Source organism: Rutilus rutilus (assembly GCF_951802725.1).
Source record: "Rutilus rutilus genome assembly, chromosome: 22".
In the NCBI taxonomy this organism is placed as follows: domain Eukaryota; kingdom Metazoa; phylum Chordata; class Actinopteri; order Cypriniformes; family Leuciscidae; genus Rutilus; species Rutilus rutilus.
Genome location: NC_140227.1, coordinates 4,505,259 through 4,521,724, shown reverse-complemented (window position 1 = coordinate 4,521,724; position 16,466 = coordinate 4,505,259). Strand labels below are relative to the sequence as shown.

General features: G+C 38.0%; 2 protein-coding genes across 2 annotated transcripts; one reads left to right on the top strand and one right to left on the bottom strand.

The window, feature by feature from the left end:
- The first annotated feature begins 631 nt into the window (after positions 1-631).
- tp53rk (TP53 regulating kinase) lies at positions 632-3,546 on the top strand. The gene is made up of 2 exons (XM_084395190.1): positions 632-922; positions 2,687-3,546. Exons 1-2 carry the CDS (start codon positions 694-696, stop codon positions 3,157-3,159), a joined length of 702 nt encoding a protein of 233 aa, XP_084251316.1. The 5' UTR covers positions 632-693; the 3' UTR covers positions 3,160-3,546.
- A 1,374-nt stretch (positions 3,547-4,920) lies between these two features.
- Positions 4,921-15,600, bottom strand: serinc3 (serine incorporator 3; the record flags this gene model as incomplete). The annotated part of the gene is made up of 10 exons (XM_084394857.1): positions 4,921-5,059; positions 5,907-6,134; positions 7,160-7,361; positions 7,659-7,749; positions 7,901-8,070; positions 8,169-8,306; positions 8,939-9,018; positions 9,164-9,357; positions 11,510-11,671; positions 15,571-15,600. 10 exons carry the CDS (start codon positions 15,598-15,600, stop codon positions 4,921-4,923), a joined length of 1,434 nt encoding a protein of 477 aa, XP_084250983.1.
- Positions 15,601-16,466: the final 866 nt, after the last annotated feature.

Here is a 16,466-nt window from a genome sequence, read left to right as displayed (position 1 = left end):
TAATATAGCCTATAATGTCAAATGTCATGTAATATAATATAATATAGTATAATATATAATATAATATAGCCTATAATGTAAAATGTAATGTAATATAGTATAATATTTAATATAATATGTAATGTAATATAATATAATAATTTATATAATATACTGTAATATAGTATAATATAATAAAATAAATAATATAGTCAAATATAATGTAATATAATATAGTATAATATAATTAATAATATAATATACTGTAATATAATATAGTATAATATAGTATAATATAATAAATAATATAGCCTATATGTATATGTATTTTATATGTAAAATGTAATGTAATGTAATATAATAATATATACAATATACTGTAATATATAATAATTTAATAATATATAATGTAATATAATATAATAAATAATATGGCCTATAATGTAAAATGTAATATAATATAGTATAGTATAATATATAATGTATAATATAATATAGGCCTATCATATAATGCAACATAATATGATAAAATATATTTGTATATTTATATCCAAAGTGACGCTCCCAAAATGTTTGCAAAATATTGTGAAGTCACAACGGTAGGTGGCGGTGTGCGCTTGTGTGCCCTGTAAAAGAAGAAGAAGAAGAAGAAGAAGAAGCGTGTATTTCCGGAAGCAGAGAGAGAGAGAGAGCGCGCATGGGTTATTTTTAAACATGGCTCAGTCAAACTCTCTAAAAGCGAGTGTTCCGGCGTATTTAAAAGAAGCACAGCTGATTAAACAAGGCGCAGAAGCCCGTGTATATCGAGCTACGTTTTTGGGGCGACCCGTGGTTATTAAAGAGAGATTCACAAAATTATATCGCCACCCTGAAGTCGATGAGAAACTGACGCGCCGCAGAACCACGCAGGAGGTGCGATCCATACTGCGCTGCAGGAGAGCAGGTCAGTGCACTAGATAGGGCACCAGAACCTCGCAGGAGAGCAGGTCAGTGCACTAGATAGGGCACCGGATCCTCGCAGGAGAGCAGGTCAGTGCACTAGATAGGGCACCAGATCCTCGCTGGAGAGCAGGTCAGTGAGCGCACTAGATAGGGCACCAGAACCTAGCAGGAGAGCAGGTCAGTGCACTAGATAGGGCACCGGATCCTCGCAGGAGAGCAGGTCAGTGCACTAGATAGGGCACCAGATCCTCGCTGGAGAGCAGGTCAGTGAGCGCACTAGATAGGGCACCAGAACCTCGCAGGAGAGCAGGTCAGTGCACTAGATAGGGCACCAGATCCTCGCAGGAGAGCAGGTCAACGAGTGCACTAGATAGGGCACCAGAACTTAGCAGGAGAGCAGGTCAGTGCACTAGATAGGGCACCAGAACCTAGCAGGAGAGCAGGTCAGTGCACTAGATAGGGCACCGGATCCTCGCAGGAGAGCAGGTCAGTGCACTAGATAGGGCACCAGATCCTCGCTGGAGAGCAGGTCAGTGAGCGCACTAGATAGGGCACCAGAACCTCGCAGGAGAGCAGGTCAGTGCACTAGATAGGGCACCAGATCCTCGCAGGAGAGCAGGTCAACGAGTGCACTAGATAGGGCACCAGAACTTAGCAGGAGAGCAGGTCAGTGCACTAGATAGGGCACCAGAACCTCGCAGGAGAGCAGGTCAGTGAGTGCACTAGATAGGGCACCAGATCCTCGCAGGAGAGCAGGTCAGTGAGTGCACTAGATAGGGCACCAGAACCTCGCAGGAGAGCAGGTCAGTGAGTGCACTAGATAGGGCACCAGATCCTCGCAGGAGAGCAGGTCAGTGAGTGCACTAGATAGGGCACCAGATCCTCGCAGGAGAGCAGGTCAGTGCACTAGATAGGGCACCAGAACCTCGCAGGAGAGCAGGTCAGTGAGTGCACTAGATAGGGCACCAGATCCTCGCAGGAGAGCAGGTCAGTGAGTGCACTAGATAGGGCACCAGATCCTCGCAGGAGAGCAGGTCAGTGAGTGCACTAGATAGGGCACCAGATCCTCGCAGGAGAGCAGGTCAGTGCAAGTTATATAGTGTTTAAAATGATTTTTTTTCCAGCAACTATATAACTTGTAAAGCAGAATATTTGTGGAGTAAATGTGAATTTTGCATTTTTATATTATATATTTTTTTTCATTTATATAATATGCAATTCAATTAAAAGGTTATTTTCAAATATTTGAAGTATTTTTGCATTCTTTTTATTGATGTATAAAATAAAATAAAGTCTTGGCTAAAGCATTATAAGCCATGAACCAAATCAACCAGCTTCAAGGTGAATCTCAACAGTAACTTACTTTGATTTGAAGGCATTTAAAAATCAGACAGAAAGACAGAGGTACAGCAGCACTGTGTAGTTAAAGCCTTTAATGAGGAAAAGAACTGTTATGGATATTACTTGATGCTATTAATAATGTGATTTTATTTTATTTTGAAAACACTCCAAAATAAAGTCATATACAAATGTCTCAATTCATTAAAGGTGCAGTAAGCGATATCTGAGAAACACCAGCAATGTTTCCATCCACCTTTTTTTTTTTTTTATCATTCGTATAAAAACGCTGGAATAAAGTGCCAAAATGCTAATAAATTCTAAAAATGTGCATAAAGATTTTGCATATTTGACCGGTTAAACACAATTAGATGCGATAGACTAATTAAATCTACTCTGATCGACTTGTTGGTTTGCTCTGTCCCAGGTATCAACGCGCCTGTGGTGTATTTTGTCGACTACACCACTCACTGCATTTTCCTGGAGGATATTGTCCACTCCGTGTCAGTAAGAGACCACATTGCATCAGGACAAACCCCACAGCACCTCCAGGCTCTAGTGGACAAGATCGGTGAAGTCCTGGCTCAGATGCATGATGAAGACGTCATCCACGGCGATCTCACCACCTCCAACATGCTTCTGATCCCCGGAGCTGAACACCAACATATTCACCTGGTTATGATCGACTTCGGCTTGAGTTACATTTCTGCTCTGCCGGAAGATAAAGGAGTTGACCTGTATGTGTTGGAGAAAGCTTTTCTCAGCACTCACCCCAACACAGAGACTTTGTTTGAGAGACTTCTGAAAAGTTACTCGGCTTCATCCAAAAAGTCCTCTGCGGTCATCAAGAAGCTGGACGAGGTTCGCTTGAGAGGACGGAAGAGGTCTATGGTCGGATAAAATACATTTTGGTGCCACACAAGCTTTTTTTTTTTGACAAGCTTAGTAAGTAGTTTGCTGTAGGAAATGTAAAGTTCATGTAAATATAAAGATGAATGTTCTTGATGCATAATAGACTGATTCATAAATAGACCCTTAAATGAAGAGACCTATATTTACACATGGAAAGCCTTTGATTATTTTTGGAAAATGTGTTTATAAGGAATGTTGGACAAAGATTGGTCATGTTTTTCTTACAGTAATGTTAAATATAATGCAATAATTGCCAAAAAATGACAGCTGAATATTTTGAACCCTACATGCTAAACATGTAAATCAGCTTCTCAACAGGTTCAGCTTTCCTCAAACCGTGTGTAAATGTAACCAATAAAGAATTACATTTTTGTACTGTGTTGAAATCAATAATATGCATTCTCCGGTATAAAAACGTGACAAAAATGTTCATAATCTCCAAATATTTGTTGCTAATGAGACGCACACATGGTACATGATCACTAATTTTCAATTGAATTAATCTCTAAATCTAAAAATATATATTTAAAATAGATCATTGGAAATACACTGTTAAATATACTAATGTTAATACATTGTACTTATAATACAAGAATTCTCCTGGTTGTACAAAAAAGCTTATTCATATACAAAACATATTTGCATCCTCAAAGAAAATTGTGCAGTTTCTGTACAAAACATGCAGTAAAAGATACAAAAATAAAAAGAGCAATCCATTTAGCCTGACCAATAGAAATAAAAGATACTTAATGGTAAATAAAAAATACAAATTCGCCATAATAAAAAAAGTTTTTTTGAAAACTAAAGCAATAAGCGGAGATGAAAAAATAAATAGGTAATTGCGACTTTTTATCTCACAATTCAGATTTTCGCGATTGCGAATTTACATCGCAGGCAGAAATACCATTTTATATCTCACAAATGCAGATTTTTTTTCTCAGAATTGCAAGATTTAAACTTGCAATCGCGAATTATAAAGTCAGAAGTCAGCAAGATATAAAAAACACAATTCTGGCTTTTATCCCTCGCAATTGCAAGTAATTTGAAATATTAATAAGTTATAAAGTCTGTATTTCGCCACAATTCTGACTTTATAATTTGCAGTTGTGAGAGAAAAGATGTCATCGCAATTACCTATTTTATTTTTTATTGCGTACAGAAACAACCTTCCATAGCACAGAGAACATCCTAACCACACGCTAAGGTTAATAGGCAAAATGGTCCAAAAACAAAATCCTTCAAAACATTAAAACTCAAATAAATTAAACAAAATAAAATAAGTTCTGTCATGAAACTCTAGGTGGCACAGGCTGATGGGTCTTTAACCCAATCTTCTTGCAATCACATCATCCTCTATAGGGCACAGCTGATTGGTTCCTGCTGTATCAGCAGCCAATGAGATCGCTGCTCAACATTCAAATACTTGGTCAACATTTGCTGTAGAAGTTGCAGTGCGCTTTCAGAAACCCTCCACCTTCCCCAGCTCCACCTGTGTAGATCTGCTACGGGTCATTCATGTACACTATATCGTACAGCAGCAGCAGCATGTCTTACTCGCTCACAGCAGTGTGTCGTGTGTAGTACAAGTCCTGAACTTGCTCTACAACAGCAGCAGCAGATCTACTCCGCCAAGACCAAACATGTTAACATTGTGAGATCCATTACCATGCGTAACACTCAGAGAGTTGTCATGACAGAAATATTTTCATAATAGCATTAAGGTTGCAGGACATTGCTGTAGAAATGCCTCTATGTGAAGTCTCTGTTGGTGAGAATCATAGGAGCAATCAGACTCCAGGTGTATAACGTGAGACAGACCCAACTGGAGGAGATCTTCACCCACACTGCTGGCCACTTGCTCGTCATGGCATTGTACTCTGCATCAGGACTGGGGTGACAATAAAATAAATTATCACTCGGTTAATAATGGTTTTACAAAATAGAACTATATGAAACGCCTGCTATTGTGTGTGTGTGTGTGTGTGTTTAAAGGGATACTCTACTTTTTTTGGAAATAGGCTCATTTTACAACTCCCCCAGAGTTAAACAGTTGAATTTTATCATTTTGGAATCCATTCAGCCGATCTCCAGGTCTGGCGGTACCACTTTTAGCATAGCTTAGCATAGATCATTGAATCGGACAAGACCATTAGCATCTCTCTCAAAAAAATTAACAAAGAGTTTCGATATTTTTCCTATTTAAAACTTGACTCTTCTGTAGTTACCGTACCATGAGTCCAGCAGGCGTAATGATATGACGCAGCGCCTGCCGCCTGATAATAGGCTACCGAGCTGGGGACTATTATCAGGCGCTGCGTCATATCATTACGCCTGCTGGACTCATGGTACGGCAGCAAAGTTTCTTGATTATTACGCAGGAATGAGAGTATAGTTCCTAGCCATATCAGCCTAGAAAATCGCAACTTTTCATTTTCCATCGGTTTTAGTACACGATGTAACTACAGAAGAGTCAAGTTTTAAATAGGAAAAATATCGAAACTCTTTGTTAATTTTTTTGAGAGAGATGCTAATGGTCTTGTCCGATTCAATGATCTATGCTAAGCTATGCTAAAAGTGGTACCGCCAGACCCGGAGATCGGCTGAATGGATTCGAAAACGGTAAAACTCAACTGTTTAGCTCTGGGGGAGTTGTAAAATGAGCCTATTTCCAAAAAAAGTGGAGTATCCCTTTAAGTAATGACTGGGAAATCTTGTTGCACTGCCGTCACACACACCTGTACCAGTTGGTGAGGGTCATCATGATGTAAAGAGACGCCAGGAACAGCATGAAGTGAAAGAAAGCGTAGCTGTACTGAACAGTGTCTCTTTCATTGTCCTCCACATGTAATGGTGTTGAAGCCTTTTCTATCTCAGGGCTTCCTGAGCCGCTGTCATCCACGACGCTGGTGTCTTTAGCTGCTAACGTCAGTTTATTAACTTGACTGGTATTGGAAGAGCGTATACTGCAAAGAAAAAAAACAAAACAATTTAGGCTCTTTATGACATAAGCATTTCAACTCTAATAAGGCCCATCTGGATGCTTATGTTGTGATATTAGAGAGTATTAAAGGATTAGTTCACTTCAGAATTCAAATTTCCTGATCATTTACTCACCCCCATGTCATCCAATATGTTCAGGTCTTTCTTTCTTCAGTCGAAAAGAAATTAAGAGAATTATGGAGAAAGATCCTGGAATGGTTTCCTCAAAAACCTTCATTTCTTTTCGACTGAAGAAAGAAAGACGCGAGCATATTGGATGACGTGGGGGTGAGTAAATGATCAGGAAAAAGTTATTCTGAAATTAATTAATCCTTTAAGGTATTCAAGCGTGTTTATTAATCTGTTTAAATAAACTACCAGTCAAAAGCTTGGACAAACAGCAGAACAAATGTAGGGCGGGGCTTGATTTTGTCCGTGGGGAATTGATTGGATGGTTGTGGTTTGCTATTGGTGGATCTCATGTGAGTGACAGGTTGCCCCGCCCTCGTCATCAGAGAAGAGAAGAGACGTTGCTGCAAAAGGGAGGGGAGGTTATTCTGATTCAAGATAAAGTAAAAAAAAAATAACGATGTGCACAGATGAATCCGCTATAGTCCATAAAAAATAAGAATTGTGATTTCATGGTGACTTCTCTGCTGATGTGTTTAGTGGCGTGAGGGCGGGGCAACCTGTCAATCACATGAGATCCACCAATTGCAAACCACAACCATCCAATCAATTCCACACAGACAAAATCAAGCCCCGCCCTACATTTGTTCTTGTTCCAGAAGCCATTTCACTTGGATATATGACACAACAGAGAAAAAAAGAAAAAAGATTTCTGTTTCAAGTTGCCTTCAACAGTGAAATAAATAAAAGGGGAGATCAAATACTTTATCATTTTTTTCACTTAATTGTTTAGGGAAAATTGCTAATTATTAGGGAAAAAGTCCAAGGGTGCCAATATTTTTGTCAATGACTGTATAAATCCAACAAAAAAACAATGTACCTTGAATACAAAATGCAGAGAATAAAAATGGCCAGTCCGACGATGCTTTGAGCGTCCCACCACCGCAGGTATGGGGCCGACGGCACGGTTTCCTCGGTGTCGATGATGATGACGGCAGTCTGGTTCTCAATCTCCAGCGGGGCGACTGTGGACGACGTGATCTGCTGGATGATGCTGAACAGATTCGGGTTGCATGTGCGGTCTGGAGGTGAGGGATGGACACAAATAAAAACTGTCAAGACCTTGACAATACCTAGCATTGAAAATCAACTGAAATAAGTTTTTTCAAGCTTATCCGCTTGTAAGGTCGTGACATCATGAATACTGTTTCCTGGTCCAATCCTCTACAAACTTAACAGTCTTTTATGGGCACTATTTATATATATATATCACACACATTTTAGATGCAAAACTCACGGTGTGCGGCGTCCTGGACACCAAATATTTTAACAATTCCTACAAAATTTAATGAATAAAAAACTCTTGTGAAGCTGCTAACCTGGTTCATTGGTCATGGCTGACCAGGTAAGGTACATGGTGTACAAAGTCATAATGGATGACTGGAGAAGACCAGATCTGGGCTGGTAATCCTAGAATCACACACACACACAATTAAAATACATAAATCATCAGGAAAAAAACTTTAACTTGAAATATAGATGTAATTACAAGGGAAAACTGTTTGGCATGAATACATTTATATGGCTGGTACCGACTAGTAAAAATTTTAACAGCAACTACCTGAATTCTGGGCAGTACAGACAGAGCTGAAGCTGTGACACATATCGACATGTTGAAGGTGATGAAGAACTTGTTAAGCACGCATCCCTCGGGCCGAGTGTAGATGTTATAGCAGAGAACGGCAGCCGTGAAGGACAGAATATAGTTCAGTCCTGTTACCGACAGCAAGGCTAAAAGCAAGGGTCATACATTTAATCAAACTTACATTATATGACAAAATATTCAGCCATGTAGAATGAAAATCTTCACGTGTAACAAATTTACCCACCTATATACCACCTCTTTGTGTTTTCTTTTTCCATTTTATCAACCCAGGACTCATTCCACGAGTGGGCAAAGTCAATAAGCAAAACCAGTTGAATCAGAATAAAGCAAAACGCTCCGCAGGTTCCCACAATAAACCACACTAACAAAAGAGACACAACCAAAATGAGATGGGCATAAATATGAGTTATGAAGGCCTTGGAAAACAGCATTTGGACATTCAACTGAACTATACAATAAAAATAAAAATCAATAGGTCAAAAGATATGATGCATTACATTGTTTTTACCACAGGGATGCTGTTAGGAATGACATTAAAATGTAGGGAAATATGCCAATACTCAATAATTAGTTACATTTATTAATAATAATAAACAGAAAAAAATCATACACCAAATAATATTATTCATATAGTTTTAATGGTTTGTCTTTTGACATAAGGGTGAGTAAATGATGACAGCATGTTCATTTTTGGCATCAAACATCAAAACGAATGATTTCCACAAACACTTTATCCTTATTATTAACATGTAATCTCATCACTGGCAAAGATTCAACTGAAATTATTATTGGCTTTGTTTTGTTTTTTACAGAGTCTAGGACTCAAGGGTGACTTCTACCACGACCTATTGCAGTGATATCTGCTATTATTTAATGTCAGATATCAACACAGACATTGCATTCAAGATATTCATTATATTTAATATAGCTGTGCACAAATGGACTATTTTACAACCAATTCGATCCGATTTATAAAATGAGTTGCATTCTTACATCGGGTAAAAGGCTCGTCTGGAATATAAAAGGCACCAACAGTGACGGCAATCATGACTGCAATCTTGAAAACCCAGAACCTGATGAAATATAGAGAAGTGTTAAAATATATAGTGGCAAAATACTAGTATTAAAGCTGCAAACTGGATTACATGTATTGGAAATTCTAGTTTATAATCAGGAAAATGACAGTTGTAATTTGGGTCCATATTTCAATGGACTAACCCATTGTGGATTGCAGCTCTGGGACCTCGGCTGTTCTTCACATTGATCATGAGCAGAGAGAAGGTGAGAAAGAAGAAACTCATGCCACAGCAAACCCGGTACACAGCCTTATAACCAACAAAAATCTCACATTGGACATTGGCCTGAATTCCTGGTATACTGGAGCCTGTTCCTCCATAACAAAAACCAGGGATCTAAGAATGAAGACATGAAATGATGAAGTTAGTATTTTTGTCTTAAAGAGGCCCCTTTCAAAGTCCTGACTTTTGTTTTTGGACTCTATTAAAATAGGTTTTCATGCTTGATTTTTCATTATTTCCCCATATTCTCCATTGTTGCAGCTCCTCTCTTCCCAGTCTGTCAGTAACGCTCTGGGGTGCGTTTCCCAAAAGCATCTTTAGCCAACTATGTTCGCAAGTTCCGTCGTTATCAGCATAGGGGGCTTTTGCAACGGATAGCTCTATAGGAACTCAGTTTTAGGAACTAGCCACCAGGGTGGTTCCCCGAGAACGAATGGTTCTCCTAAGAAATGTTTTCCGGGTCACATTCATATCCGGGCCAGTAGGAACTCTGAAGTGACGTAAGCCGCGCTATGTTGTGACTTTTATTTTGACAGCGCTGAGAACGTCAGAGCCTGAGCAAACAGTGCTCGCATTCTCTGTGTTCATTAGTTTTCGATCTGTCTAACAGTCTTGTCTAATACGTTATTAGACAGACCCGTCATACATCGAAAATAGACAGTAATGAAAATGTATAAGCGTTTGCCGTGTTGTTGATGTCAAGTGTTGCTACTGAGCAGAAATACATAATCATGTTTGTCTTGGTCCCCTCAAAGTTGCGTTGGATTTTCTCCTCAGCGTAAAGTTTAGGAGGCCCATCTATCACTGTTTTCCATGTTCGTAGAGTTAGTTTCTGGAGTAAATATATAAGCTATAATCTGTGTGCTTACACAGCTTTTTTTTTAAATGACGAGTGCTGGTGTTTCGCGTGCGTTCGGCAAATCAGCGAACACTAACGTCACGGATAGTTCCTATAGTGCTGGCTTATGCCGCGTTCCAGGCAACCTGTAACCCATGTTTTTCCAACTCGTAACTGGGAGTACATCGTTCCAGGCAACCTGTATCCCGTGTTTTTCCAACTCGTAACTGGGAGTACATCGTTCCAGGCAACCTGTAACCCGTGTTTTTCCAACCTTATACCCGTGAAAGTGCACTGGAACGGCAGTCAAACCCGTGACTTCCCACCCGTGAACTCGTACTAGATCGATGTACTCCCAGTTACGAGTTGGAAAAACACGGGTTACAGGTTGCCTGGAACGCGGCATTAGACCCGCCTCTGAAGCAGGAGCTAAATTAGTTCCTCCAAAAAGAGTTCCTAGAACTAAAATTCCTAGTTCCTGCGGTGCGAACACACCAAAATCCGCCAATAGTTCTAGGAACTATGAAAAGGTTCCTCCGGTGCAAAAGCCCCTATAGTTCAAAGACTCTGTGTCTCCCGAAAACATATTTCTAACAAACATTCGCAAACAGCATCGCAAAGTTGTGTGTTTGGAACGACAGCTCTCGACCTGTGGTTAGAAGCAGTTTCTTGTTTGCAACACATGTGGACTCAAAATAAGCAAGCTGACATTCAGGACAATTTATTTATTTTATTTCGAATACATACAAATGTCATTTACGTCTTTTAGTTTGTCAAGATATTTAAAGCTTCGTTTTTGAAGAGTGCGCATGTGCGAACGTGCTCTAGTACGTAAAAACGAGCCTATGATTGAATCTACAAATAAAGCAAAATAACTGAGAAAAATGAGAAATAGTCCTCAGATGCCATGTCTGTAATTTAAACCAAAACATCTAGCGTTAATTCTATCTCAAGCAGTTTCATTACTCCACCACCTGCGTGACATCATTAACCAACGTGGTTGAACGACCAATTTGCGACAGTACGGTTTCGGAAAACAGCTAGTTGATTTCTTCAGCTATGCATCGTACTATGGTAGTAAAGTAGCGAGTTACGTAGTTGTTTGGGAAACGCACCCGTTTAGTTCCTGTCTCTATGAAGCCCCTCCTTCTGAAAAGCACACTGTGCTCTGATTGGTCGGCTGTATCGGTGTGTTGTGATTGGTCGAGCACTTCGCGCATGTTTGGGAAATGTCCATCTTTCATTGTTAAATCATCTACAAACATTATTTGTTTGTTTATCCTCTTTTATCGCAGCATATAAGAGACAAAAATCTTGTTGAGTGTCTGGTTAATAAATTCACTAATGTAATGAGCCCATGTCAGTTTCTTGGTGTACATTACTTGAGTTATTTGATTATTTCTAACCCTACTAATGCTTCATTCTTACTCTTTTAAGTTGTTGTTCAACACCAGGCGACAACATCACACAGGCAATGATGGTGCCGAGCAGAAGGATGAAGGCATACATGATTCGGGTCACAATGGAGTTCTTGATCTGTGGGCAGCATCGACACCTTAGACATGCTGCACAGTTGCAAAGGCAAGAAACCTGCAAAAAAGAAGAAGAAAAAGCCATAGATAATTCAAGTCAGCCATACTGTGCATACAAAGGCAACGTTAACCGTTAATGTATATGTTTAATTATTTATGAGAAGATTCTGATATGTCACAGAAAATTAGTCAGTTTCGAACAAATTTGCACTGGAACAATCAGACAAGTATTGATATACAGTATGAAGAAATATGTACACAACACGTATATCAATACCTGTCATTAACTGATTACAAAGCAGCCTACTATGTAGATATAAAAAGAGAGATACTTGAACTTGATTTGCCTTGACAACACTTGCGCACAGGATACGGAATTGATGGACGTTAATATTTAGAATTTAATGTTATTAAGACTTGAGCACGAGGTTTAACACTGTTTATTAATTAGACACTAAGATTTGAAACAGTCAGCTGATGAGATCTGAGCTCAGTCTGTTGTAAACAACTTAATACTACTGTCACCTTGAGAAGTCATGTGCACAGCAGCACTATCTATCTGTGTGTAAAACATAATGTGTGGTAAACATCTTTAATGATATTCTCAAGAATTGAGGCCTGTTTAATAATATTATGTATAATTCATCATGCCTTTAATATTATGCAAAAGAATTCACCTGTCTGTAATAATATTATTTAACTGCAATTCAGTAATAGTCTATAATAACGTGTGTAATGTCCAATGAGAATTATAATGTATCAGTAACAGAGCAATCTGAACGACCATCACAAAACAACCATCAACAGTTCCACACAATAGAGGAAAATGTGCCAAGGGAACAGGGAACGTTCTCAGAAATTTCAAACGTTCTGGCAACGTTCACAAAGTTATGAACAACGTTCTTTCAGTAACGTTACTACAATGTTCGTTTAAAGCAATAATGTTCTCAAACCGTTAAAGGCAGGGTAGGTAGGAATGGTCTAAAAAACTTCTTTTACAAATTTGTTTAAACTTTATGTACATATCAATACATAATTAAAATGTAAGTACTCTGAAAAAGAAAGTATAAAAATCGAGTGTCTGTAGACCTCTCAGGACTGTTTTAAAGACAGTTCATTATTTCCATTCACTCCACCCCCTCCCTTCTGGGCTCCTTCCAAAGCCACGCCCCCAAAACACATGAACGCGCGACTCCAACCGCTGAGCTGAAGACGCATTATTTACCTGAGACAAGCAGAGAGGAAGGAGCACAGTGCATGTAGTGACATCATGTCAGAATCACATGTAATAAAAAAATCTAACGCTAATTGCTTATGAATATAAACAAATAAGATGTATTTTAGTACTCACTATCAAGCTAGCATATTGATATTGGTAAATTTAAAATATATATATTTTGATTCGCTAACGAGCTAGTTATATAAGCTAAAAACAGGTTGCATTGATACACTTTTTTACATTACCATCAGTTATATTGTGATGAAGATGAATTTCGTGTAAGATTCATAACATATATGGTGTTCTGCATGTAGGGGTGGGAGATATTGACAAAAATGAATATCTCGATATTTTTTTCCAATATCTAGATATCGATATTCAGGCGTTTTTTTTCCATCCTTCAAAGAAATGTGAGCAAACTGGCAAAGAAGGTCCAGTTGGTCTTTTGACTTGCTGCATTTGACCTATATTATTCTAGGCTATAGAAAAAAACAATAAAGGAGCTAACTAAACATAATCTGTGGCAGCCCCTACTTTTTCCACTTAAAAAAAAAAAAAAAAAAAAAACGTAACTAGGCACTTCTTGCAACAGTGATTATTAAATCAAACAACAATATTGTTGATGATCAATTCAAAGTAAAAAAAAAAAAAAACATTTTCAAAACGGTATAAATCCATTCATTTTTCCCCCAAAACGCTATAAATCCATCTTTTTTTTTTTTTTTTTCTAAATTTATGGTTTGTCTTTTAAAAAAAGTTTTTGTCTTTTATTTTTCGTGTTTGCATTTATGAGGAAAAAACAATATTACTTGACAGTTCTCCATTATGGACGCGAGCGCTCTGAAAGCTGCACTAAGACTTTCAAACTTTAACAGAGACCTCAAAACAGAAAGCACAAAGCCTTTCTTTAAAACGAATTTCGTTTTGTATTAATTGTATCTTAATTTTAATATATATTTTTTTCATTAATTCATTAATATTTTCATTCCTGGATTAAATACATAAAGTAAATATAGGCTATCAATCACAACATAAGGTGCTTGAACTGGAGATTATATCATCGTGAACCGAACCGTAGCCTCGCCTCACAGGCCTAAAAAATGTGGAATATATTTACAGAAATCTGGTTCTAAACAAAACCATCCAAAACAAAATAAAACTATGTAGCCTAAATGTGCATTTCTCCGGTGCATGTGTTCACTAGCCTACTGCGAAGATCGCGAGTCAAATATCGTCAACTTCATCTTTGCAGCCGACACAGAAATTAATAAACAATTAAAATGTCTTATTGCAATATTTTACACATTCATAATCATTACTTTTGCTGGATCTTTGAGGAAGCTTTTTAGGTTTATGGCGTTTTGGAAAAGAGCTCTTCACGTACAAACACTGTTTCACCAAGGCACAGCAGCCCTTCAGCACATAAGAACAAAAAGAGAAAAAGCACGGACTTACTAATTACGAAAATTTGATGTGGTTGAACAGCTGAAACAGTCACAAATTCCTCGGCAACTCAAACATTCTCAGTACGAGTTATGAAGGAAGAGAACAGCATTACAGTTTTCAGCGCGTCCTCCTCTGATTGCTGTGTTGTGACTGGAAAAGTGCGTGCAGGAGCACATGCGCAAAACGTAGGTTTGTAAAATGTCCTTTTGTAAAATAAAAATAATTTTAGGGCGAAGCAGGAGGTCGTGCAAGAGGCCGTGGCATGCAACTAGGGTCCGAGGAAGTAGAGGCTGAGGACTGGGTGGTCGCTGGAAAGCCACGATGATATTGACAGGCGTTTTATTTCTTTGTTTATCCAAAGACTTTTTGTTCATTACCTTTTCTTGTACTGTCTTCTTTTTTGCCTTGTTTGCCTTCACTAACTGCATGCCGGTAATGTGAATTTTGATTGCTCTTTCTCTGCCATTGTTTTGCTATTCCTAGGTTCCGTGCCTCTCGAATTCCTCTAATCAAACGTGCGCGCGCAAGTGGGCAGATCCCGTGGCAAAAGGGTGGTTGCCATGGTTGCGAGAGAGAGTGACAGTCGCCTAAGCCAATCCTTTGATTCGTCCCGAATCGAAATAATGAGCTGTGTTTAATACAGATTAAACGGTCTAGAGTCACTTGATTTTTATACTCTTTTTTTCAGAGTACTTACATTTTAATTATGTATTGATATATATAGAAAGTTTTAACAAATTTGGATCTTTTATTTTTATATAGTCCTACCTACCCTGCCTTTAACACACACAGAGAAAAATTTGTATACATTATTTGTTCATTGAACATTTTTCTTGTAACAGTTTAGCTGGACGTTCGTGTAACGTTTTTTAAATGTTTCAGAATGTTATGAAAACATTTGAAAGTAACATTGCCATATTTCGCAAAATTATACAATTGGATGTTCCTTTAACATTCGTATAACCAAGAAAAAGCGTTTTTAAAACATTTAATAAACTGGATATTTTGAATGTTCAGCGAAATAACGTTTTCATAACTTAATGTGAATGGAACGGCCGTGACGTAACCGAACTGACCCAGTGTCGCGCGCTGCTGACTGTCAGAGGAAACAATAATATGACTAATCCAGTTAAGCGCGAGCGTAAGAAACGGATTTTCTTGACCTGTCCTGCTTTCATTACACATGAATGAAATTCCTTTGATTCGTTAAGATTCATTATATTACCAACCGGAAAAGAAAAAAAAAGTGAATATATATGTCTATAACGTACAGAAAAAGCAAATCAACTTACCCAACTCAGGGTCCCCAGCACAGCACCCATAGCTTAACAAAAAAATGCGTCTTCAACAGACGCAATGCCACTGATCTCCTGTTAAAGTAATGTGCGAGTCATTTCAGAATAATAACTAAGCCAATAAAAACAGAATTTAACATTTCATGCTGGCAGAAATTCATGTGGACATCAGATGCGCCTGTGTTTGAGTTCTGGAATGACAGGTGGGAGATCCGTCACGTGACCAAACATCATTAATATTAATTAGGCTTTGTGACGTCTACCTAACAGGCCTTACTGATTTGCTGAAAGGGAGACGCACTCCAAAATGCTAACCAATTAGAAGAATAGGCGTTCTTTTTTGAGCTAACCATTAGCTAATGAATATTAATTATCCTATGTGTCTGACAACGTTAATATTCATTAGCAAAGCCTTCGTCATTGTCGGATTCGCTACCTTGACTGTTTATTTATTTATTTATTGCTAGATTCCTATGAATGAGACAATGTTTCACAAGAGAATGTTTCTGTTTTACGTTACTAAAATGATTTCCTCCGCGGCTCTATGAAATAAAGGAAAGCTAAATGATAAGAAACATTAACGGAATCGATTTTAGCATATTAGGCAAAGGATTAAAAGAGTGAATGTGTGCATATTGTGAATTAATTTATAACTGGGTCACCTGGCTTTACTGAAATTTACCTTTCAGTAAATTTTCTAAAAAATGTAGCCTATAAATGATGCTGTTAAGATGTTAAGATGCACTTTATTAAAGATCGTTTATTTTTGAAAAACAAGCCAAGTTTCATTAAAAAAATTGTAAAAATAAATAATAAATAAATAAATAAATAAAGGCAAATGAACAACTTAATGCCCAAGAGGCACTGTATGGATTTTTGACCACTTACTGAGA

Excerpts from the sequence above, each read along its gene's own strand:
- tp53rk (XM_084395190.1), top strand. The coding sequence starts at position 694 with ATGGCTCAGTCAAACTCTCTAAAAGCGAGTGTTCCGGCGTATTTAAAA. Across the intron at positions 923-2,686 it reads ACTGCGCTGCAGGAGAGCAG|GTATCAACGCGCCTGTGGTG; the intron begins GTCAGTGCACTA and ends GCTCTGTCCCAG.